The sequence below is a fragment of the Colletotrichum paranaense genome, assembly GCF_030867605.1.
Source record: "Colletotrichum paranaense strain IMI 384185 chromosome Unknown Scaffold_9.1, whole genome shotgun sequence".
NCBI lineage: Eukaryota > Fungi > Ascomycota > Sordariomycetes > Glomerellales > Glomerellaceae > Colletotrichum > Colletotrichum paranaense.
In genome coordinates this window covers 232,570-257,162 of record NW_026848967.1, presented here as the reverse complement: position 1 = coordinate 257,162, position 24,593 = coordinate 232,570, and the positions used below count along the sequence as shown (strand labels likewise).

At 53.6% G+C, this 24,593-nt stretch overlaps 7 protein-coding genes across 7 annotated transcripts; 3 read left to right on the top strand and 4 right to left on the bottom strand.

Annotated features, from left to right (window-relative positions):
• Positions 1-4,546: 4,546 nt before the first annotated feature.
• Positions 4,547-4,927, top strand: CPAR01_10833 (uncharacterized protein; the record flags this gene model as incomplete). Its single annotated transcript, XM_060495093.1, has 1 exon — positions 4,547-4,927. One exon carries the CDS (start codon positions 4,547-4,549, stop codon positions 4,925-4,927), a length of 381 nt encoding a protein of 126 aa, XP_060345441.1.
• Positions 4,928-4,962: 35 nt separating this feature from the next.
• On the bottom strand, positions 4,963-6,425 carry CPAR01_10832 (uncharacterized protein; the record flags this gene model as incomplete). Its single annotated transcript, XM_060495092.1, has 5 exons — positions 4,963-5,152; positions 5,189-5,224; positions 5,652-5,708; positions 5,862-6,217; positions 6,306-6,425. 5 exons carry the CDS (start codon positions 6,423-6,425, stop codon positions 4,963-4,965), a joined length of 759 nt encoding a protein of 252 aa, XP_060345440.1.
• A 1,335-nt stretch (positions 6,426-7,760) lies between these two features.
• CPAR01_10831 (uncharacterized protein) lies at positions 7,761-8,222 on the bottom strand (the record flags this gene model as incomplete). The annotated part of the gene is made up of 1 exon (XM_060495091.1): positions 7,761-8,222. One exon carries the CDS (start codon positions 8,220-8,222, stop codon positions 7,761-7,763), a length of 462 nt encoding a protein of 153 aa, XP_060345439.1.
• Positions 8,223-10,501: 2,279 nt separating this feature from the next.
• On the top strand, positions 10,502-11,232 carry CPAR01_10830 (uncharacterized protein; the record flags this gene model as incomplete). Its single annotated transcript, XM_060495090.1, has 2 exons — positions 10,502-10,698; positions 11,049-11,232. 2 exons carry the CDS (start codon positions 10,502-10,504, stop codon positions 11,230-11,232), a joined length of 381 nt encoding a protein of 126 aa, XP_060345438.1.
• A 3,980-nt stretch (positions 11,233-15,212) lies between these two features.
• CPAR01_10829 (uncharacterized protein) lies at positions 15,213-16,270 on the bottom strand (the record flags this gene model as incomplete). Its single annotated transcript, XM_060495089.1, has 3 exons — positions 15,213-15,661; positions 15,726-15,846; positions 16,040-16,270. The coding sequence occupies 3 exons, from the start codon at positions 16,268-16,270 to the stop codon at positions 15,213-15,215; spliced, it is 801 nt and encodes a 266-aa protein (XP_060345437.1).
• Positions 16,271-17,310: 1,040 nt separating this feature from the next.
• On the top strand, positions 17,311-18,519 carry CPAR01_10828 (uncharacterized protein; the record flags this gene model as incomplete). The annotated part of the gene is made up of 3 exons (XM_060495088.1): positions 17,311-17,477; positions 17,569-18,216; positions 18,267-18,519. The coding sequence occupies 3 exons, from the start codon at positions 17,311-17,313 to the stop codon at positions 18,517-18,519; spliced, it is 1,068 nt and encodes a 355-aa protein (XP_060345436.1).
• Positions 18,520-21,564: 3,045 nt separating this feature from the next.
• On the bottom strand, positions 21,565-23,670 carry CPAR01_10827 (uncharacterized protein; the record flags this gene model as incomplete). The annotated part of the gene is made up of 2 exons (XM_060495087.1): positions 21,565-23,378; positions 23,433-23,670. 2 exons carry the CDS (start codon positions 23,668-23,670, stop codon positions 21,565-21,567), a joined length of 2,052 nt encoding a protein of 683 aa, XP_060345435.1.
• Positions 23,671-24,593: the final 923 nt, after the last annotated feature.

The window sequence follows — 24,593 nt, the reverse complement described above, 5'->3', positions numbered from 1 at the left end:
CGGCCGACGGTCAGCCTGAACCGTGACAGCCACCGACCACAGCCGCCCGAAGTGGTATCATGAACTTCCGGGACGCCCCCAAAGACGGATCTGTTCCGATCCCAGTACCTCGGTTCGGCCTCGTATTTCTTCAAATATTACAGAGCGGCCTCCAAGAACCTCCTTTCGCGTTTCCGCCAGCCGCGGCACCACAGAGTCAACTTCCAGTGGCTCGATTCCCAAGCTCAAAGGAGACGTGTTGGCACCGCCATCACGGCATCGCCTACCATCACCACCTTGACGAGAAGAAGCACAGACGCCTTACATCCCCCCCAGCTCCCCAAATCTTGGACACCGACTCATCATGCTGCCGCAATTCCGCACAACATGAGTCGCGCGGCCAAGGCAGAGCAATCTGGCAATCTCAGCCCGGTTACCAACACACAGGGTCCCCGGGGCTGGGCCGCGTAACGGTGCCATGAGACCATGACAGTCTCCTCCCATTTTCCCTTCTCTCTTTCGCACCCACCTTGGTCCCTGGGCCCTGGCACGGTGGCACCTCCAAATCTCCATCCTCGGTGAAGCCCTATGAAGAACGAGTGGAACAAGGGAAACCCTCCCCTGGAACTTGTGCGTTCGGATGTCAAGGGTCCTCTTCCCACACTCTCCCGATTCTCGCAGGTCACTTGTTATTCTCACGAGGGCAAACACTAGCAAATCCCATCGGTGCGGTCCAGTTCCGTTTTTTTCGCGCTTCAGCCGTCGCTATAATAATAACCCATGTGCGGCACAGCAGAGACTTACTCAAACCTACCGGGCTGTTCGATACGACAGATACCTAGTATGCCCTGGCGACTCTATCCATCCAAATCATGGGGTGTTAAGCGGCTCAAACCCTCTCGATCATCAGATCATGGCATCTGAGGCAGTTTCTTCCACCGCCGAGTCAGGACTCGTCACTGTTTCCCTCGATTCCCAGATTTTCTTGATGATCTCTCATCTATCACAAAGACCGTGCACTGTAGCGCACTGACGGTTAACTGAGCACACACCACAGATTAAGAATTCCCGACTTCCGGGGGCCGGCCCCGAACCACAAGAGTCGAACATCCCCATCGCATGGGTGCCCAGAACAACATCCAGGATCCTAGGGTAACCATACAGATATCCACCTCCCAAGTCCACCTCATTGAAAAACGGCCGAGTCAAATCTGTAGGAGAAAGGAGCCACCTGTGACGTAGGTCTCCGCACAGTCGCCCATTCCCTTGGGCCGCGCTTGGACGGAGAACAGAGCACAGAAAGGCAATTCTTTCGGGGCCAAGAGAACGTCTCCATTATATCTGCGGATGCGGATATGGATCCCACAGTGAAGTTGTGAACAGCACAGGGCCCCATATCGCATACCACGACACTGACAGCTACCTAATCACACTCCGCGCGCTCCTTGCATAGCAAGCGCTGGACTCGACTCGCTCGAAAAGGCTGAACAATCACCATGAGCAGAAAAACTTCAACACAATAAAAATGGGTAATGAGAGCATTCCTCGGCGTTGTCGGCACACAAGTTCACACACATACGGATACACGCATCTAGCCAAAGACTACGGATATTAGACGTCCCATAGACGGTACGGGCCAGAACGGACGGAGGGCCCAGTCTTGCCCGTGGATGTTTCCTTTTTCCCTTCCAGGTCTAGCGTTGTAGAGCCAACGGTGAACGGGGGCCCTGTCAAAACGGCTGTCAAAAAGTCAAAATAAAAGTCATCTAAGAAACTTCCCGATACGCCCAGAAGACTGCAGTCTGCGACTCCTTGACCCAAGATTCAGGGTTCCCTCTCCTGAGTTGTCCCTGATGAGGAAGTCTCATGATGAAGGGGTCACGAACCAGGGCCAATTGAACTTACCGTCCCTTCTAGGAAACAATTCTGGCATTTCGCGGGCAAAGTAATGTGCCAAGCCCTTCTAACAAGCCAAAAAACATACACCATGAACGCGAGCTATCACCACCAATTAATTCCTGGCAAAGCTGCCTAGATTCATCCTAGGACAGGCATTCGAGATGAGCTGTATCCCGCCGATGCCGTCGTCCATCCTGTTTGTTCACATCTTGGGTATCTGCCATAGCCACCGCAGCATTCCGTCTTCCCGCGGTCCAAGTCTCAAAGAGCATCCAAGTCCTGAATCTAATTCCCCCCCCCCCCCTCCCCAGCTAAATAAGAAGTTAGGAACTCATCCGAAGTTTCCTTACTGAACTTCTCACTCAGCCTTCAGGGGCTTCGTCCGAAGTGGGACCCCGGTCAACTCTTAGTACGAATCAACGCAAGTCTGCAATTGCACAGAGTTGCAATGGGGCAAAAACTGCAAGGAGACAAAACTCGCAATGTTGATCAGCAGTTGACAACACCCTATTCAGGCTTCAAAACAGAGGATACAACGACCTCACGCCAGTGTCCCTAGCGAAAGAACGATTTTCCAATTTTCAAAACCCGACCCCCCGGTCCGGCGCCGCGGGCCCTCCCGCTCGCCTCACAACGCCCATCCAAACTTCCCTGGGAGGAACCCCGTTGCGAGTTTCAACACCCTCAATGTCCGCCATCCGGCCGGTCCAATCGACAATGGTGCCCAACGTACGAGCTCCATTGAACCCGAAAAAAATTAGAGAGAACACTGGAGAATCATGTTCTTCATCACACCGGCACGCAGGGAAGAGAAACAAGAATTTGACTCCAACACGCCCAGCCTCGCCCTTGATCGCCAATTTACACCCTAGGTCGCGCATAGTCGTAGGCAGCGGGTGATGGCGCGGGACATCACAGCCCTCTGACAGGGAGGTAATATGAGCATGGTCTCTGCAATCAGAGGCTCGGAGCAGAGTCTCCCATCTGCGTCATAGTCACCTAGTGACATTAACATGCACGGATACAGCGCGTCAATAACTTCTCTCTGCTCGGTTCTATTTCCATAACCCCTGGCCGTAATTCAACGCGTCTACTGGGGAAGCCACGCACCGCCAGTGCCGCACCGGCCGTCGGTCATCGCCGTCTTCGTCCTCGTCTGCATATGTACAGCACGGTTACGTGTAGCTGTCGTCGTCGTCGATTGTCGACATACCACAATAGGTGGGATAGGTGGGGAGGGTCCTTTTCTCGTCCGAAAAGACAGAGACGAGACGATGCGTTCGCAACCACCCCACTAAAGACGTTGGAAATGAGCCACCTCTACCGCGGCTTTACGGCGCATCTCCCGACGTGGACAGTGCCAAACCCCATCCAACATCCCCGAACTCATGTCCCATTCGGGGCCTCGCAGGACTCCTCAACCGACGCTGACCTGCCCTCTTGGGCAGAAGCCGTGGAACACCCCCCGAACCACAGCGCTCTTGGCACAGAAAAAAAACACTGCAGAAAGGGCCAGCTATCATGAAACGGGACATCTTTACTAAAGCGGTGGAACAAGCCCCCGAGGCAACGGGGTTCGGTTGAATCCAAGCTCCAACAGCACGCAACTCTTATTGGCCCTCAACCACCCTGAACGGTGAACCTGACTTCGGAACAGAAGCCGTCGTTGCCTCGTTGGTGGGTGGTGACTACCCAGTTCGGCGTTGCCAGCCCGCGTCGAGTTCCGCGTTCCTCCCATTGGCGCGCTCTCTGTCGTTTGAAACTCGTCAAGGCCTCATTACAGCGTACACACCAACGAGACGACACTTCGGATATTCTTCGCAAGATTCGCACATGCACACGTCTGTCTGTATGTGTCGTTCAATGCGTTCCGCCTCCCGAGTCTGCCTCCCATTGCCGCCTGGGCAGAAAAGTCTACCCTCACCACAACCTGCGGACGGAGCACGGAGTACCAAGGCGCCAAGTCAACGAGTCTTTGGACACAATGCTGATGGGGGGTTTGAGGGTGGGAAACAAACCCCAGGCTATCGGTGTTTAGATATGCTGTTGCAAAGTAAATCGGCCCTTTGCAGGCTTTGCAAGGGACAAGCGCACGTCGAATTTCGAACACCATCATCCGTATGCCTGTTCCCTCCCCGGCACTTTGATACAGGTACGTTATCGATCAGGCACTTTCGGATGATGTTCGCGGCAGTTGTATACGCAGTATGGTGACTGCTCGAAACTCGAACCTGCGAATGCCTTCATTACCAGCTCGTGAGAAGGGTCTCAAGTATTCATCGTACTTCAGGGGCAGAAGACTGCGGACATCGTGTCAAAAGTTTCTACTGCCAAATAGCTAAGCATCTTTCTCGTATCTATTGCTATCTAGAGGCACTTCCGGCATAGCTATTGGCAGACCTGAGCGCGGACTGGACTACCTCCTGACAGTTATCGCATTTCACAAAAGTACAGAGATTCTGGCTGTTGGAAGCCCCCCTGCCTCTCTCTAGAACGACCAAGTACCCTGTTCCGTTTGTGCCCTCACCAACGCTGGACGGCATCCAGATAAGGTGAGAAGGGCCTACGGTCTATGATCTAGATAGTTGAATCACGCGTATGGACCTCGACAAGAAAGGGGGTCCGCGACCCTCAAACCCCAGTCACGATGGTGAGCATGCCTAGCAAAATGTCACCATCGTGGTCCGGGTTCTTTAGCACCCGATCGCAGCTTTTGCGAGAGCGAGCATTCCCGACTTGTGAACAAAACTCAACATGCAACTCTGCAAATTGTGTCGTCGTCAGCATCGAGGATGAAACCCAGTCTGTGATGGTGCACGAGCAGCAATCACCGTATCACGAGACGGAAGGTGGCGTGCTTCGTTTTCCCCTCAGAGTGAACCGCACTGACAACTTTGTCAATGGCAATTTCGCTGGCCAAGAGAAAGTCGATTGCGAACTCTGCGCGCGCCTCGGCCTTCTCTTCGAAGCGGTCAACATGAACGATATCCGGGGCCGAAATGGACCAAGATTGCGCTTTCTCCCCAAACGCCCGTTTCACAGACAATAATTATCCACAATCTTCCGATCAGTCCGCCGATGACCTCAAAGTTTCCCAGCGTGGCCGAGATCCGAATAATTCAGGGGATATCGCATCGCATCCGCCGAATATTCGCCGCGTACAGAGTAGAGTTGTTTAGTATCGTGAGCCGGCGAGGGGAAAGGGAACTCGGAAGACAAAGCCCCCTTGCCAAGACCATGGGAGTTTATCAAGTCTTCGATATCAATTAGCCCCCTAGAATACAACAATAGTCACGATAGCTTGACTTACACCTTGCGACGATTGCTATCAGGGACAACCACAACTCTAATAGAGTTGCAACATGGAAACTCTAAGCACAGCCGCCAAGACCCCTGTGAGCCACGCTGTCGAAAACATGCGTCTGGTGGGCTGCCACGCTGTCTCTAAGTTCAAAGCCTTGTGCCCCGGAGCAGCAAGGATACCAAAAACTTTCCTCAACGTCAAGCCGGACCAGAATTCGGGTCCGGGTTCGCGGGGGTAGCGGGCGCCAACGTCTGCGAGTCGATTTACCTCTGTCCCAGCGACGATGACAATCTAACACGGCCCCCAAGAAACAGCAGATTAGAAATACAAAGCTTCACAACTGGCTCTCACCTGGCAGCGGCCACGGTGATGATCGCCAACAAGGAAACAGGGGGTGGATATTGGTACCTTATTGTGTAGTTTGGCCATTTGGGGGCAGTCCTTCTGTGACCGGACGGCGTTGACCTACAAGTCAGGAAAGTCACGCGAACCGGGCCGGCACAAGGACAAGGACCCCGGGGACGACCTACATTCAAAAACCGGCAAGCGGGATACCCGCCGTGCCGCTCATCTTTTCTGTTTTTCTGTTTTTCTTTTTCTGTCCACACCCCGACCTTGGTAATTGGCAAACAATGAGAAATCGACTGGAAACTAAATGGTGGCGAAATTCCAATGCTACCGTACCGTAGCAGAGTCAGAAGTCAAAATTCCATAGCGGTTCATCGTGTCAGTCCCCGCAGAGGAAGGGAGAGGGGCCCGAGGGGGAAAATGAGTAGAGATGACGCTTCGTCTCGGCCCGTTTGACAGGGACCGGGGAGGCTGAGAATTCCAGAAGACGCGGCGATCAGACGAAACCCGTGCAACAAGTTCAACGACACGGCTGAAGAAAGTACGGGTAGTCTTCACAAGAAGAAACGCTCTTGTGTATGCTGCTGTGAAAATGGGATATTCGCATACGCCATAGATGGGGTTTGCGGAAATTGTCACTGACTTGTAACCCCCTGCGCCTGTCAGCCATAAACTCATGGCAGAGGCCTAGGAACCAAGGGAAGAGTACTTTCCAGGACAGACGTGATACGCAGCCGGCAGGTCACAGGAGGCGCTCGAAGAAGCATTCATTGACCTGTGATTTGGAAGCTCTGATGGAGCCAAATCGACGCGCCCAAGCCCATCGCAGCCACGCAGAGGACGTCATCAATGCAACGAAGCGGTATCCCAAAGTGGAGGTATGGGGAGGTCTCATGACGGACGCCCCCGACGCCAATCACTACCGAACTCGAGCCGCCGCACCGAAACCGTTGAGAGCGGCGCACCGTCTGCTTGGGAATTTGGATTGACATGTGGCGTATTACACAGTAGGTTGAGGTGGTAGGGTGTTCCGGAAATAACAGCGGGTGGGCGCGAAGGCGCCGCAGATTTGCAAGATCTGTTCATGCCAGGCACTCGTAGCGGCTAATGAGACTGGCGGCTGGGGAGCTGTCGATACGCCGGCGACCTGGTTCGGCGTATCCGTAGTCTGCGACCCTGAAACGCAGGAGGCGACGACGTTTTTGCCCCGCCAAGGTTGCAAGGCTGTATTTGTTGTTGTCGATACGTTCCATCTATCCCGTGGCATTTGGAATGTAGGGGTAAGCTACCCTGTGAGACTATAGGATTCGGCCTAGGTCTCCAGAATTGGTCGGGTTGTAAGGTCGGTATGACTTTCTAAAACCACAAGTTTAGATCAGCATTATTTGTTGATGTTGCCGTTCCATACACTTATTGGCCCCCCTTGAAAGGAGCTGAGCTGAGCTTAGCAACAACAATTTTGCAGCTGACTGAAGGATCATCTCCAAATCGAGGTGTTGCTTGTGGCAATAAAACCATAAAAGACAAAGCCTCTCACGTAAAGGAGCCAATTGGGCGATCCAGAGGTTGAGGTGGATCTGGCCTGCAAGTCTGGGCACGCGTATTGAAACCTATCGAGGATGAAGCTGCCTCTTTGGGTTCAACTCCCTCTGATGCCCTGGTTGTAAGAATCCTTCGTCCAAGGCAGTTGAACTCCCAAAACAATGGTTCAGCCGCTGATTGGTTTCGGACAGGCGGTGAGAGAGGAAACAGATCTTCTCTTCTTCGTGGTAGAGAGTTTGCGAAGCCACCGAAAGCCCCAATTGGCAGATCTGAGAGATGAGATTGGAATAGACACAGAGAGCGAACAAAGCCTTTGCCGCCCACACCGTCTACCACTTGGCTGGGGTTTCCCGACCCTCTGGCTCAGCTGCCCTGGGTTGAACCCGGCACAGTGACAAATGGAGTGTAAGACGTCAACTGCGTAGGCAGAACGCAATTCAATACCAATCGTTCCTAGTTCATGCACATTCGATGTGTGTCTTTAGGATGCCCAAGACGTGCTCCGTAATTAGAGAAAAGGGTCCGACGGGTAATCAACACATGGGAGCGTCGATCCAAGCCAATCTTTCCGTAGCGCCACTCAAACCCGCAGACTTCATTAGTCGGTGGGTATGATCTGCCACCAAAGGGGCTCCATTTGGTGCGACCGAGGTGCCGGTCAATTACTTGACCTCCAAGACCCATCCCATTAGAGCAAGGACAGACAAGTGAGACGGAGTCCATGAAGTCCGAACCGATTCGAACATCCTGTAACAGCAATCAACAAAGAGGGGAAGCGGCCGCTTTGCAGAATAATAGAAAAATCTTCCTGGTCAATACATGCACACGAAAGGGTCGAGGAGATGTAGCCGCTGCAAGTCATTCGAGTCGTGCGTGACGTGACGACACAAAGTTGAGCTGTTTGAGTCCTCTGTCTGGTTTCTCTGGTAGGTAGAGTTGTCGAGGGCTGTCCTTCCGCGGGCCCCGCACCATGCAGAGAAAACCGTTTCCAGTAAAGCTCGGAGCCGGAATTGAGGCCAGTTGCATCGATGCGGTCCACGGGTGGTATTCGAGCGGGGCTCAGGGAACTTCTTGAGAGCTTGGGACCGCTAACTCTAAGAGGGTCGTCTCTCGGCTGGCAGAACTTCGATATGATTGCTGAAGATTTCATCGACCCGACTGGCCAAATGGGCTTATTTTCTTTGGGGGGTATCATCGCCGTGATCGCCAACTCCGGCGGGCGGCGGGTCATATGCGGCTGCTATGCGGTTGGTTCTAACAGTCACTGCTCGTTGGCCAGAACGATCCCACGTTGCTCCTATTTACCCTGAGTCGGGGGCTGGTTGATGCACATGACGAAAACACCTGTCTGTACCTAATCCATGAAAGAAGGTCTTTACAGAGTCCTGGTCGTCTGCAACGATGTTTGCACCAATAGTTGCCCGCCTGCAGCGCCGGCGACACGCTTGATTGGATACAGGCAGGTTGGCGGCAACTCGTCCACCAGGACGTGTCATCTCTCACCTGCCACTGAAAGACGTTGTTGCAGCCGGTCTGCATCTTGACTTTTGACTTTTGCCTCGCAGTCCGGATTGGGAACAGGGGCAATAGCTAGTATTCCCGTGTCATGGAGTCTTTGCCCCTTTGTCTGGCAAAGGCGGAACCTGGAAGATATAGCTCGTAATCTGTCAGTTGCCGTCGGCCGAGTTGGAATACTTGAATCGTCCGCCGAGATGATGGCCGGGTCTGGCCTAGGTAAGCTCGTGGATAAGATCCATTGCAAACGCCCCAAGCCCAAAATGTGCCTTTTGATGAGGCAGCCATATCGACAATGGACCCGGCCGCGTGGGTAGAAGAAGGTGGCCGTGTTCGGTTCGCGTGTCGAGGCAAAGTAAATCGGGTGGCGTGGCGTCAGGGTTCCGTCAAATCGTTTACGGCCGATTCAGCCATATCTCCAAGCGAGAATCCCGCCCCCGCAGCGCGGACCCAGAGAAACCATATGGTGAATTGCCCGCCTCCCCGAGGCCGGCCCAGGAGGAGTGACAACAGTGGGTGTCACCGGTATGCAGCTTGTGGTGTTCCGGACCTGCGATGCGGTGCACCGCTGTGCAGCTGCGGGGTGGCATGATTCTTCTATAGTTATGTAGTGTCAGGCAAGTGGGCGAGTGCCTGACTGGCCCAGAAAATTTTCTGTCTGCCTTTGGCCGGGCCGCTGCATTGTAGACACAGGCTGTCCCTGGGTTACCGTGTATGTGATGTAAATTCGAGGCAAAGTGTATGGCGATGGTTCCCTGTAGCTGTAGCTGCACCCGTGTCTGATGCGTCAGTACTCGTGTTTGCGTGGCGCCGAAACCCTAGGTTGACGTCGACAGCGACTTTGACATTCAACGTTGACACTGTCTGCTATCCTGATGGGTAGTGACACAAAGATGAGTCGACATATGGGTACGTCGTTCAACGTGCGCATGTCAATAAGCAAAAGATGGCGTAGAAGCACGCATGGAACATTGTCGTTTCGGTGCAAGAGACCAATAAGGGGTGGAGAGAAACCCAGTGCCCCTTCGGCCGAGATAGTACGTGTGAAAGCAAAGGCGTGTCCTGTGTAGCCGTCCGCGGTGGACGTGTGTCTATATTCGTAGCTTTGAACGAATAGGTATCCGCACTTGGGGGCTAGAATAGAATACAGCAAAGGTATCTGTACTCCGTATTCAAGTATGTGTCCGTATGTAGGCATTGGTCAGAGCAGCCCAAACAGGGCATGTTGCGGTTGCCAAAGACAGCCTTACAGGCCTGGCAGGTCTGACGTTTTCTGGTTGCTAAGACTTTGCGGGCGGTGATGTCTGACCGCCTCGTGCATTGGCATTGATTGATCGAGCTGTGCCGTTCGCTGCTTTCGTCTCCCACGGGTGAGTCTCCCAACAAGCTGGTTCGGCTTCGGTGGTTCTCTGTTTGCCTTGGACCAGATCCTTGGGGTCACATTGAAAGAGGCGGGCGATTTTGGGGAGAGAGGTCAGAGAAGGCATCTCTGCGCGTTAGACAGCTAAGCGCCCGTGCCAATGCTTCTCGAACAAAAAAAAAAAAAGAAAAGCATTGTCGTGACCGCTGGGCTGGGATTGACGAGGGCACTGTGTAATGTCTATTCTTGAGACAAACCGTGACCTGATATGATTGCGGCCGTAAGATGAAAGTGGGGGAGAAGAGCAGGCCATGTTATTGTTCGCGTGGGTGCCGGCCCAAAAGAGAAGGCCTTTCGAGGAGTTGGGGGCTGGAAGCTTGGAAGTCGGAAGGAGTTTGGGATTTGACGGGAGCATCAGGCTAGATGACCGGGCTGGGAGCGTACGATACTCAAGCCCTGCGAGAGGTAACGCAGCAGGGGCCTGGCTGTGATTCATCAATTTAACCGTTCGTGGCTCCTTCTGCCTAGCTTGTCGCTGCTGCTGGTTCCTTCCAATGCTGGCGATTGCCGAAGTTCTGCTCTTGCTCTTTCTCTTGCGCCTGCTCTCGCACTCTGGCTACTGTCCTATACATCGTGAGGTGGGCGGGCCCAGTACCTCTGGGGCATCTGGCGATGAAGCGACAGAGCGTCTCGGGAAGTCGGTCCTTCCAGCGCTGTTTACACAGGCTTGGACCCAGTCCTTACGCAGCAGGTACCTCAAGTATCCAGGTACACCTTGCACAGGTTCCTCTTACCTTAGGACTAAGGTTGGTAGACGGGTCGGTCCAGATCGCTCCTTACATAATCCCGCGACTACTCATGTTTGGTTTGTGCTGGAGAAGACGGGATGAAATGTGCAGTGCGCTTGCATCGCCCCGGTGCTTGGGCTCTGAATCTCTGATGGGCCCATGGGAAATCTCGAGTTCGTCTCTCGTTCCGTCTCCGCAGAGCGCCTGGGCCTCGATGCGCCCAGAGAGTCGTGTCCCGTCCCCCCCGACGAATCTCATGAGAGTGAGATACAGTATGAGCAGTGTTGCTCCGTAGTAAATGACACTGGAACAGAATAGACAGCCCAAAAACACACGCATACACCGGAGGCTTTGGAAAGAAGTGGCCCAACCGTACCGAATGCCAGGCCCCCGTTCAATCCCTGTCCTATCCGCCCAAACGTGAAATCCACACCAGCCCGTCCAAGGGATCCAACAGTGCAAATCCCCCCTTCCGGCGACGAGAAAACCCAACCTAAAAGACCAACCCATAAGAAAGTGGCTAGTGCAGGGCACCCAGATACGTGGGACAGTCTATCGGGTATCCGGACAATGGGCAAACGGGGTTATTACGGATACCTCAGTGGGCTCAGAGACAAGTCTGACAGAAGAACCAACTGTGACGAGAGTGAGACAGACAAGACAGCATTTCAAGAGAAGAATAAGCAAACAATCCCAACCGCTGGAGCAAGAATAGGACGCAACCTGAAATGGGCTTTTGCCATGAGCAAGGGGAAAACCAGTCTCCGCCTGCGGGCTCATGAGACCGCCCGCTTGTTAGGACACCACACACACACTCACACACACACACACACACACACACACATACGGATACACACCCCAGATCGACTCATATCTGACACGTGCTGACAACGAGGAGGTAAAGGAGCGGTAAAGCGGAGACTTCTGACGAATAAACACGAGGGCCGAACAGCAGGCAGGTTTGCGGCTTGTCGGGCTTTTGCCAAGATGGATTCGCCAATCCTTCCTGTTGGTAACGGAATTTCAATCCCTCCTCGCCCTCTTCCTTTTTCTCACCCAACCCTTACCTTGCTGCTTCGCCTCACCACTGCTGCCATCCTATCCTTCTCCTCGGGATTGTGGAACGTGAAGTTTCCCCTTTGACGGGATTTTCTTGATCCTGGGGTGGGTGCTCTCGGGGATGAAGTACTGGGATCGTCGTCGGTTTATGGACGGGAATACCATCCGCCCGGGGGTTCAGTTGGGATTGGAATGGGGCGAGGGGGCGACGAGGGGGAGGCCTAACGGTTTAGAAGTCACATCGCGGCGCAAGTGAACCTCACTAATAACCTAATAGAGATTTCGTTTGGCTGGAAGATGGGGCCATGTTGTGAAGTCTAGACTCTGAACTTCTAAAGAGAACTTGCCCTGATCAGCAAGGGACGGAGTCTCGGATGATAGACGGAGCAATGCCTGGGTACGTAGTCCAGAAGGAAACAGTTTTATTACACTGCGAAGTACGTATCGTTTGCAGTTCAACTCTCTGAAGTCTCCCGGATGCTCAAATCGTCTTTGGCGCGCGTTCTGAGGGAAAGCAGGAAGAGGGAGGTGATGATAAGGTACGATGGATGCACATTGAAATGAACAAGGTGCAACCACCCGCATTTAGCCTCTCCTCGAAAAAGAGGCGTGTCTACCTATTCTCCGTACCTGAACGTTTGATCGCTGGACCACGCGCTTGTCCTCCCCCCTTCCTCACGATACCCCAATACATGTACGAACAGGTACGGAGAACGGTGTATTCCTCTTTGGGGACGCTAGGTCCGACATCTCGTTCCATTGGCCTGGCTCCCAAAGGGAAAGAGGAGGGGGCTAGGGTACGTAGCTTAGAGGTTGGATTTCCAACGAGGCGAGATGCCGTGATGCCTTACTTTACTTTAATCCTCCCCCCCCCCCCCCTCCTTCCCCTTGGTCTCCGATGAAGTGTCCAATCCCATTGCTTGATTGATTCTTGCGGATTACTCTTTCCAGCTTGGGGAGGACGGGACCCAAGCCACGCAAAGGCCTGTCGGGCTGCGGCTCACTTCTGGCTCCTCACGCAGGTTTCTCGTCAGATGGTTGACATGGGTTTTTGCATTTACTTCCCGGGTGTCGTTGCTAGTTCGTTGCGTGAACGGATATTATCAGCCCAGGCCAGACTCAACCAAGGGGGGGAACAGATGTCGCGCGAAAAGCTCGGATGGACAACGAAAGAAGTGGAGGTTCCTCGGCTCATTCAATGAACAACCAACCCGTACGCTTGTTTCTTCCCCTTTTTGTCTGGTAGTGGTGTGGGTTTTCCCGTATCTTCCTGCGACCTGCGCCTGCATCTTATATCGCATCGGTCAAACAAAGTGGAGGACGTTGCGGTACCCGGTTCCGTGCCTCTCAACTAAGTACGTACGGATAACCCGTTCTGAGATTCGAGAACCACAGGAACCACAGGATGGAGATGGGCCGAGGAACGGGGCGCCGGGGAAAGCGTCCTCTTGCATCTACCTTACTGCGTATCTGGGCTAGCACGCCCAGAAAGAGTACACTTATATCCGCGACCCGGTGCGGGAAGGTAAAAAAGAAGGGAAAGGGAGGCCCGTCCGACTAAACCATTTCGGGTCCGGCTTGCTATCAGAAAGATGGCGGGCCCCCCGTCCGTCCCGTTCGAACGATAGGTATCCGTACCTTAGGATGAGGTACGGAGTAAGTGGTGCACAACATACCGCAGGTTGAAGGGACTAGGACTAATAAGGTGGTCGGTGATACTCCGTACAATTCGTAGCTGTCTGGTCTGGTCTCTTTTTTATTTTCTTTTTTCCAATCTCCCCTTTTTTTCTGATTGCGCCGCGTCGATCTAGATTTCGCAGCCCGCAAATGATATCTCTAATGGTAGGTACTGTACGGAGTAGCAACATCGCTTACGACCAAAAAGGTGTGCAGCCAATTGACGAATCCGTTTCGACCTGTTTTTTTTTTTCTTTCTTCTCGTTCGATCCGAGGTTCTGGTTGCCGGCTTTTTCTTCAACACCAGCTTTCTGGTCCCCAACCCAACAAACACACAACCCCATTCTTCCCATTCCTCTCTCTCGGGTCCCGTACGCCCGTTCTCTTCCTTGGCCTTTACCGCCCTTTTCCCATCCGGAATCTAAATGATCAATGAGACAGGTCCAGCAGCGGCTGGAATGCTAAGAGCCTAAGAAGGGATGTGGACGGGAAGGCTGAAAACTAACAACCTAGCCACAAAGTTGAGGGGGGGGTTTCCTCAAAGTTTTTAATTACAAACGAACAATCCCATATCCCTATTCGCAGAGTCTGGGCTATAGTAATCCAGGGCTTAGTTGGCTTGGTAGGGTACTTTTGCATCAGCCACAAAAAGCTGTCTACTCAGTCTTCCATAGTACAGTACACCTTGGTTGCTCAGAGGTACTCAATGTGGGAACAAGTACGCTACGGAACGCCTGTATATGAGCAATGGCGCGCGCCATCTTTCTAGGCAAGCTAGGCTAGCTGATCGCTTACCGCCCCTTCTGAAGGTTTCTTTCGACCTGGGCAGCTGGACAACCAACAACCATGACCTGGGGGCGTGAGCTGGCTTTAGTTAGAGAGACAGTAAGGAGCATGTTAATATAGCCTATGCCTATGCCGAGCCTCTCCCCCCAAGGTAGCGCACCCGACGATGCGGGATGGGATGGTGGGTGTTTGTTTGTGTGAGGCGTACCGGTACATGTGTTTTTGTTTCTTCTCCGCGGATGCAACGAGAATGTCTTTCGAGAGGTCGTTTTCCTTCAGGCTTCGAAAAAGTCCTACTCCCTGTGTGTGCCTGTGTCTGTCTCTGAGCCTCACATGCAATGCAATCAGCCAGGTTCCAGACTCTGCACATCTTACTTCCTGGTGCTGCAAGTTCGCAGAGGCACAATGTATGTACGATGAGGGGAGGGGTCTTAGCTAAGACGTGTATCACGGATGTCAGACTCAGGAACGAACACTACCTTCAAAGAGTTTGGGTTCCTCGGCTTCCCATGGGAGGGAGAGCAAGAGAAAGACAGAGACTTTGAATGGGATTGGACAAGGGAGACAGACACTTCCCCCCCTCGTCCCCGATGGGCTAAGCTCCGGACATATCCCAGAGCCAGCTCCGTGCGAATCCCCGGGCCTGGAGACCCACCTCTAGCAAATTCCCACAGTCCCGTCGTGCCTCTTTCCTGGGACAGGGATATCTGCAACCTGGTTGTTCTGGACAGGGTTGCCAGGGTTCTCAGGCAGACCCCACTTGGGGGACACGGTTCCAGTCTTCCTGTTCCCAGTGAGAGGGCGCCCCGCTCTCTCAGTGTTCGCAGTGCCAGAGATTCGCACATCGCAGAACCCAGAAAAGCTCGGACATTCTTCCCAATTGGAAGGTACCAGGGCCCCCCGCTTCTCTGGGCCTCGTCTTCTCCACCCTTTTGTGCCAGCCGATGGCCATGGTTCATTCACCAGTGACCACCTCACAATCACAGAGGTGAGAGGTGAGCGCAGCAGAGACCGGGACGGGTACGCAGTACGGAGTATGTACATACCTTACTGTTGTTCGTCGTTGTCTTCCAACACGCCCACTCGCCGCCCCTCCCTCGTCTCCCGTCCTCCGGGCAGGCTCCTCGTCCAACCCAACTTCCGTGCCTCCCAATGGAAGAGAGAACCTGAGCCTCTGAGGTGGATTATGGATTGTGGATTGTTGCTGGGATGGGTTTCTGGCGGTACGTATCGTCGTCTCCCCACCCGCCACGACCACCCCCATCCACACAGTTCGCGATTCCACACACAACACACCCCTGGTCGCAGTCGTAGTCGCAGTCCCAATCCCCGGTCCCAAGTGTCCCAGTGCCTGTGCTGACGCTTGGTATGCTTGGTGCTGGCTGGCTGGAATGTGTCTCTGGGCTGTCGGGTGTCTGTCGCAATTCTGGTGTGTCCTTCCCTCCGGTACGGCTAGGTAGGTACGTACCCCTCTCACACTTTAGCAGCACCAGCACCAGCACCAGCAGGAGGGGGACCCGCCCCATTTGTGGATCTCGTCTCCGGCATGGGGCCATTCCACTCGTCGACGAGCCATGGGAGCCACCGTGCTGTGACCAGTCACCACTTTCCCAGCGGGGTGGGTTTTTAGTGTTACCACTGCATTGGAGTCCATGTTTGGTTTGGCCGCCGTCTGGTCTTTTTGTGGTGGGTTCCTACGTAGTATGTCTTTTGCGCCTTGCCCCGTCTCTGGCCCGGTCTCTTTCCTGCTGCCCACGCCTCTGTTGTGTCTGCACTGCGTACGGATAGTGTACGGATACCCTGTGCTGTGCTGTGTTGTGGTGCCGTTTCTTCTTGGTACGGATACAGACACAGATACGTCGCTGCATCTTGCATCAAGTTCGCCAAATTGACCGACCGGCCGACCGACCGGGCATTCAGCGAACATGGAGCATGGGGCGTGAACATCAACATGTGGTGCGCTGCACCGGGCGTGGATGAGGACAGCTGCAAAGTCTGGGACCGAACTAGCATGGGCGTTGGTGAATGGACTGGATTGGTCGTGTCATGGAGCTGCAACCCGACGCAAGACGCAACCTGCAAGAGAAGAAAGAGGCAGAGCCATCGGTAATGAGAGAGCAAGGCCTGCTAGGGACCTACGGTAGATAGAGTAATGTTGCAAGAGGAGTTGCAGACAGCCCAGAGAGGAGGTATGTGTATCCGTACCTCACACAGTAGTGTAAAGGTACATTTACGAATAGAGAATGGAAGACGAGACTCAGAGTCCAGAAGCCACCACCCCCCCCCCCCAATGGAAGTCACCAAGGAAAACCAAACCAAAGCCTGGCACCTGCCTTTCCACCCAGCACTAGCCCTTCTCGACTCTAGCCTCCCTCAACCTTGCCTCTTAGCACGCTGCACCTTGTTTTCCCACTTTTTCCCACACTTCCTTTCAACCACCTCCTCCCCGTCAACTTACCTTGCTTTCCCGTCCTTCTTCTTCCTCGTCTTCCCCCTTCTTACACCACACCCTCTCTCCCAGGCCGACTCATTCCGAACAACTTGAACAGTTCGTTCGTGATCCGACTCCTGCTCTCTTTCTCGCCCGTCCCACAAAAAGGTCACGGCAAGAAGAGGACAAACACCGTCTTGCGAAGGATCTTGCTTTCGCCAGCACTCACATCTCGACTTTCCCGCTTCGCTGTAACCGCCGACGATCGACGCCCAGTTAATCGCCTCCGGTCCCTGGTCCCATCTGTCTAAGACTGCACGTACCAACATCGCTCAACCACACAGCACCATTTCTCCCACCCATCTTCGCATTACACCTCACCCACGCCACCCGTACACTCGACTTGTTACAAAACGATAAACCGACTTCTCGTTTCCCTCAAATACAATTGTCCCTTCTCGCAAATCTACCACAACAGCAGCATTACGGTCCTGTTCATTTGGATTTTAGTGCACTGCAGATCCTACCGTCTATCCCCAGAGCAGCCCACAATTGACCCAGGGATCCCACGTTTTCGCAATCGATCCGACTAAAACGCAAACCTGCAACTACATCGCTAAACATGAGTTCGCCAGCACAGGCCGGGCCTTCGGTCCCGAAGGAGAAGAAGGGTTTGGGCAAGATTCTGTCTCGCGCCAAGACTGTCTTCAAGAGAGGCGATAGCTCCAAGCGCATGTCGACCCTGTCTACCACTGGACAGCAGTCTTCTGCGCAAGCCGCTACCCCTGGGTAAGCAAGATATTTCGCATGCTTTATCATCTTCAACTCTTTTTTGGTGTTACGGTACCCTGCCTGCTTTACCTATCTAACGTACATACAGCCCATCCACCGCCGCCCCTGCGACCGAGCAACCTGCCGCTGCCACCACCACCAAGGAGACCGCCAAGGACACCACCAAGAAGGAGACCCCCAAGAGCAAGTACGAGGATCTCGAGGGCGTCACCAGGGTTCCCCGATCCGAGCTGTTTGAGGAGCGCGCCAGGAAGTTGGGCGAGAGATTCGGTCTCGAGATCAAGCAGAGCGAGTGGATCTCTACCGAGGGCACTGCTCTCCGCGTCGAGAAGCCCATTCGCATGCGCGTACACCGAACCTGCCACAAGTGCAATGCTACCTTTGCTGCCGCCAAAGAGTGCCCGGGCTGCCAGCACGTTCGTTGCACCAAGTGCGTCCGCCACCCGCCCAAGCGAACCGAGGCCGAGCGCATCGCCAGCCGGGAGAAGCGGGCCGCCATTCTCAAGGCTCAGAAGGAGAACGCACCCATTGTTCCCGACTACTCTTACGACGCCAAGAACGCAAAGGACATTGTCCTCAAGCGCCCCAGCAAGACCGGAGGACAGGATCTCATTTACAAGAAGCCGCGTCAGAGGGTCAGGAGAACTTGCCACGAGTGCCAGACGCTGTTCACTGCTGGTAGCAAGACATGCTCCAAGTGCAGCCACAATCGCTGCACTGACTGTCCCAGAGACCCGTATGTTGCACCATTCCGTATGTCGAGACTGACAGCTAACATTGTATCAGGCCCAAGAAGGACAAGTATCCGTTTGGTTACCCTGGCGACGAATTTGGTCCGAATGCTGTGCCGCATCACGAATGCCATAAGTGCAAGACGATATACCCTGGAGGTGTGGAAGATGGAACCGCATGCAAGAAATGTCAGCATGAGAAGTGTGTCGACTGTTCTCGTCTGAAGCCACGCAAGGTCGAACCCGAGCCAGACCCAGAGATACTCAAGAGCATACAGGCCAAGATCGAGAGTCTAAAACTCAAGTAATGACACAGCCAGCCATGACTTTTTTAACCGTCCGACTTGATTGAGTTGGATTGGAGGCTCTTGGATATGGCGGAGTGGTGGATCTCTACTAGCGAGCCTACGGCATTTACTGGTCAACCTCCATCTCTACGGCGCTTCACAAGTCCTTCATCCGATTTATTCATGTCGCACATGCATTCAACATCTTTTTCTTTCTTGCACTACAACGACACTACACGACTATCCACCACCATCATCATCTGCATCACATCATACCTTTTATTCCGCCGCTGCCATACATACCCCTCTGTCTCGACCACCAGTCAGAGGGATGACGATGAACAAGAAGCATTCACGCACCATGCGATCACGACCCAGCATTGTCTCGACCAAACAAAAGTACCTTTTACTGCCGAGCGAAGCGACCTTTACCTACTGCATACAACTAGCCTGTTTCGAAGAGAAAAGAAAGAAAGAATTGAGGGAGAGGAGACGTACCCTGACGCACCTGGATTGGGAGGAGGGGGTGGATCAGGCCATAATCGCGGAAGACGGGACGAATCGGAGTCTGGCGGCTTGGAATGAAGCAGAGGAGTTGCATTGCAGCGACAAAGAACAGAGCAGTAATACTAGGAGTACGGACCAGAACCGACAAGACGGGTCCAATCAGGGTGGGCGGATTAGCCTATAAGCGGAAAGCGAATTATTCTCCTTTCATCTCATCATCACCTTCTTGCCATCTCTCACGAATCATCATTTACTCATACTACTACCACTTGGTACTTTTTATTAAAGTATACCCAAAGAACGGGCTTCCGACCCCAAACCTTGGCTTTTGGATAGGCTATTGTCCCTTTTCCCCAATTGTGTCATATGAGACTGTGATCGACCTATTACCGTGAAATGTCCGAGAACGTATCATCGGCCCGAATCTTCGGGGTGGTCCTACACTAAGAGAATAATCTCATCTGACCTTTAGTGGTAGTTGACGAAGACTGAGTCGTGGTTTTCCTTCCCCCGACGATGTCACTTGGTGTAACGTAACCTGTGGGATGTCTTAATTCCAAAACTGTTAAGACGTGCCGAGGTGCCAAAAAAGCAAGTCTGGACAGAAAACGGGATTTTTGGTTCTGATTGAGTTGTCGGCTACCGTGGTACGGGTCTAGACAATTTGCCAAGCACGGACGGACCATTGGAACCCGCTTCAAAACCCGGGAAGTCGGTCGGCAACGGTTTTTTCTTCGAGGTTGATGTGGTGTTGTTGCGTACCTCTCTGTGTTTTTTTTTTTTTTTTGGTACCACGAGCCCGTGAGCCCGGGAGGTGGTGGTGCCTTGAAAGGGGGTGGCGGAAGCGGGAATCGGGATCATTGGGTGCGGTGTGATGGAGGGGTGTGTGTGTGTGGGTGAGGTGGGTGTTGGTGTTCCATTGGGGGCTTGGTTTGCGGGCGGTGTCCGTTTGTGAGGGCGGATTGGATACGGTTTCTCGGGCTTTCATTTTCGTGAGAAGAAATTATGGAAGGTTTCTGAAGCTACAATGGGTGGGTGGTCTTTTTTCTTGATGGGCCTTGGAAAGGGTTTCCACTGGCTTGGTTGGCTTCGCCACGGTGGTTGCAGAAGATGTATCTTGGTTGGTTGTCAGTTGCATCTATCTGTACACTACATACTTAGTCTCGTGTGTATGTGTGTGTGTGTGTATGCGGATGGGTTGGGGCGACCTCAGCCGACCCGGCCGCCCCAAAAACCCGTAAATCCGTATGACAGACACCCCCTTCTAGAAGGTAAGCTAGAAAAGGGGCCGAGAAGAACCTAGGGGGGTCTAGACAACGTTGTCTTTTTTCAAAGGTTCTAGTCGTTGGGTGGGAAAGGGCGGTTATCGTAGGACGAATAAGGGTCCCAGGCATAGAGCGTGCGTACAATCTTGGGGTTAGGTTACGGGCTCTGCTCTCTCTCTCTGCTGACGTGCGTTGCGTGCGGTTTTGGGGGCCAAAGTTCGTGTCTGCACGTGTACGGGGTATAGCGTTGCAGAATTATAGGGAGAGGGAGGTGTGTGTGACTGCACCGCAGCAGTAGTAGAGAGTGGAAACGGTTTGGTGTGTGTAGTGAAGTCAAGGTAATCCGGTGGCGTTCTTGCTTAGTTTCCCTTTTTCCAAGATTTGTTCGGTCGGTCCTATCCGCCCGGTGTGTGGGTGTGGTGGTGAACCCGTCAGCCCGTTCGTGTGTGTTGCGCGTCTGTCCCCCGTCCGGCAGTTTGGGTTCTGATGGGTGGTTGGCTGGTTACGCTGCTGGGGAACCACGGAACGTTTCTTCTCTTTCTCCCTCCTCCTCCTCCTCCTCCTCCTCCTCGCAACCCCTCCCCTCCTGTCATGGATCGTTCCACTCATTTGGTGGTCTATGTTATGAAACCTAATCTGTGGGTAGATAGCTTAGCTTACGGGATATTCATAGGATGAGGTTCGTTTAAGATGATCTTGAGGGGAGGTGAGTGGCGGGGCTGAAGAGAAGGAGTGTGGCTAGGCCTTCTTCGCTAATTGGGTGGTGTTGTTGTTTCTTGTTAAGATGATGGCGTTTACGTGTGTGTCTGTGTGTATGTGTCTGGGATATACTCGTCGACTAGCTGATATCTCGCATTCGAGGTTGTGGATGTTGCGGATCCCACCTTGGATGTGTGTCACCTACCTAACTCGTCGACTTACTCTCTGGACAGTCAATGTCTCTCACAGGGGAGTGAAGATGTTACCATCTTGGTCATATCTTGCCGCCCGGCGTATCCGTCTTGGCTTGTTGTCCAAGTAGTATTGGCTAAAGACTCATATGACGATGTGCTCTAGCCAACTACAGCCTATCAGGCTAGATGATTCACATGGAAATACCAAGAAATGCAAAGGCACGTTCATGTCCGACTAAACACTCCAAAGAACCGGATGGTAACATCAAATCCTAACGGCGTCTATGTAGTATTCCTAATCTATACAGGGTTCTGATGCCTGTCTATCCTAACAAGTACCGTCTCAAGTTCCTTCGTCAGAAATGAGACACTTCTCTCCAGCGACGTCGTAGGCGTCCCGCCTAGGCGCCATCCTCACGTACGGATTGCTCAAACTGGATCACGCTGCCAGGAGGCAGGGCAGGCCCGAAAGTCTCGACGCGGGTCCGCTTCTGGCCAATGTACGCCGTCTTGAACGTGTCGATGCGCTGGTTGAGTCGCTGCTGCACGTCACGCACGATGCCTTTCTGCACCTCAGCAAGAACTTTGGCTTGGCCATCGAGCAGGGGTAGGAGCTTATGCGTGGGGTAGAATCGGCCCTTGAGATCCGGCTCGCGAAGGACAGCGTTCTGCTTGAGGAGCACGCAGCGCCAGCGGTCGCTCGCGGCAAACTTATTGCGGAACGCAATCTCGTCGCGCAGTGGGCGCGGGAGTTTGTCATCCGGTACTGGGATGCCACCCACGGGTTGGTTGTCGCCGGTGATGGGCTGGTATATATCTCCCTTGAAGAATGCGTTACCAGGTGAATCGATAGGCGCGGTGCAGATCTCACGGAGGCCGAGGAGTGCGTCGGGGAGATTCGCCGCCGCGGGAGGTACGCCTTGCTCAGCGGAAAGACGCACGCGCAGGACATCACCAAGTTCGATCCGCTCGGCGCCCAGGAAGATACCGTGGTAGTCGATCTTCTTCCCTCCATTGGTCTCGGAAAGTCGGCTGAAAACAGAGAACGACACGCCAACCTTCTGGGCGGCCATCTTGGAGGAGTCGAGTAGCGCAACCTCGCGGCGGTGCGTGTCTTCCGGAGTAATCGTCTGGAAGAAGGCATCCCAATCGACCTCGTCGTAGGCCTTGTTTTGTAGATCCGAAATGCTGACGTTAGGCACCGAAAATGCAAGAAACGGGCGCGTTGTCGCTTCCAGTGTCTGGATGGGCGACTGATTAAAGTTGACATGTGACATTGGGAGAATCTGAAGCTCGGCTTTGTTGGTATTAGGGTTGATAATACCTGTAGCAGCCACGATGCCCAAACGCCAACCTGACGATATCTGGAACCAAACCAGTTCTCCGACGCGGAACAGCGCCGGAGCTACAATTCCACCGTAAGGCGGCGGGTAAGGCAGGAACTGCGGTTGCTGATAGACCGGCGGTGCCGGCGCATGTACCTGAGGTTGAACCTGCTGTTGAGCCTGGGTCGGAGCTGGAGCAGGCTGTTGCTGCACTTGCTGTTCCTGCTGGGTCGGCTGCTGGATTTGCTGCTGGACTGGTTGCTGGACTTGAGGTTGAGCGGGAACCTGTGATGGAGCCTGAGCTTGCGGATGAACAGGAGTTGCCTGGATCGGCTGAGGAGGGTGCTGCTGCTGTTGTTGTTGTTGTTGCTGCTGCTGCTGCTGTTGCTGCACAGGAGGCTTAGGCTGAACTGGGGCTTGCGCCGGGGCGGGGGCTGGCACCGCACGTGAAGGTATCGTCGGTATCGGAACTGGAGTTTCCTTCTTCGCCATTGGGGTGGGCACTGGCACAGGTGTCTCCTTCTTCGCGATGGGAGGCGTTGACGCCGCTGCGGGAACGGGTATCGGGGACCCCGCAACGCCTGGCGGTATTTGAGGTGTAATCTTGCGCATCTTGGACGGTGGCTGAGTGTTGTTCGCTGCTGGCAGAGGCCGAGGAACATCCGAGACAGTCAAATCCTCCATGTTTGGCATTTCGCGAACGTTGCAGTGAATGCAACGGCAGTCAGCTCGGTCCATCGAGCCGGACAGGAGCCATAGGACATGAAGACCAAATTCCTGCGGGCTCTTGTAAAGCTTCGACTTCACTGGATGCCCCGAGACCCAAAGATGCTTGGACTTTTCGTACAGCCAGTAGCCCCGTGGAAAATGCAGGAGCCAGGGGAGACCCTCTAGGAAGGGTATCAGTGAATGTACTACTTCTCATTTGCGGACGGCGAGCTTACCTGTCGGAGAGAGTTCTTGCTTCAACAAGATTCCCAGCTTTATGCGCCACTCTTGAAATCTTGCGTCATCTTTGTCTAACCGCACCATTTGAGGTTTCGCTCTTGGTACCTTCTCCAGTGCTGTCTTCTTCGCGTTCTTCGCAGCCGTATCGGCAGGGGTTGGCCAGTAACCCGCTCCATTGTCCTGGCCGTCGCTTCGACACACGTTGACAACTGAGTACTCTACTAAGTCGGACATCTTGGGTTTATGTGTGATTGCTCAGATGTCGACGACAGTGAGGTTCGCGCCAGGGCCGAGTGAGAGCTCCGATGAGATGAACGGCCGCCTCAGACAGTCCCTAGGTATCCAGAGGCAGCTTGCCAGTAATTCCGTGAGTCAAATTTATGGGGAATTAATAGCTGAGATGACCGCGGGATAAGCTAGATGTGCTAGCACATACTGCGCTTTTGTTGATGAAGGCCGTCGCGAACTATGAAGTGGATCTGGTCTCGTGGTGGGTTCACTTCGTTCGATGTTGCTCAGGACAGTAGGCACCTGCCCCAATTAGCCTGAGTTGTCGATCCAATTCGAATCCTGTATGGGAGCAGGAAATATTCGGAGATAGCCAAGTACGATTAAAGTGCAATTATTCGCTGTCTGTCGCAAGTATTTGTTTGTCGTGAAGTTGAGCTCTTCGAAGTTGAAAGAGGTTGAAGGTTCAAGGAGCTCAGAGGTGAACGTGCACGCCTGTTTTCTTAGTCAGCGGGTCCACACCATGCAGAAGGTACCGCGATGGGTCCCTCGCCTAATCCAACCTCCCTTCTCCGGGAAAGGACACGGCCGTGAGGGTTTCTATACACCATATGCCGCTCAACTCCTATTGGGCATTCGGACTCTTCTCACGAAGGCATGTTGAGAATATCCATATGTTCAAAGGTTAGTATAATTGTCAAATTAGCTCGGCGATACTTTGCTTTACACCATTTGTCGTGTTCCTCCTGAGGCCTATTCGGCGAACTGCGCCACACAAGCCAGCCACCGAAGCCATGTGTGCCGTCAAGTCACACTGCCTTACCTTCAAGCAGCACGGAATCACAAGAACTGCAATTGGACCGCCAACGGGTATTTTTAGAAGGGCAACATCCCTGATCGACTATTCGGCTCTCAGCACCAGGATTGGA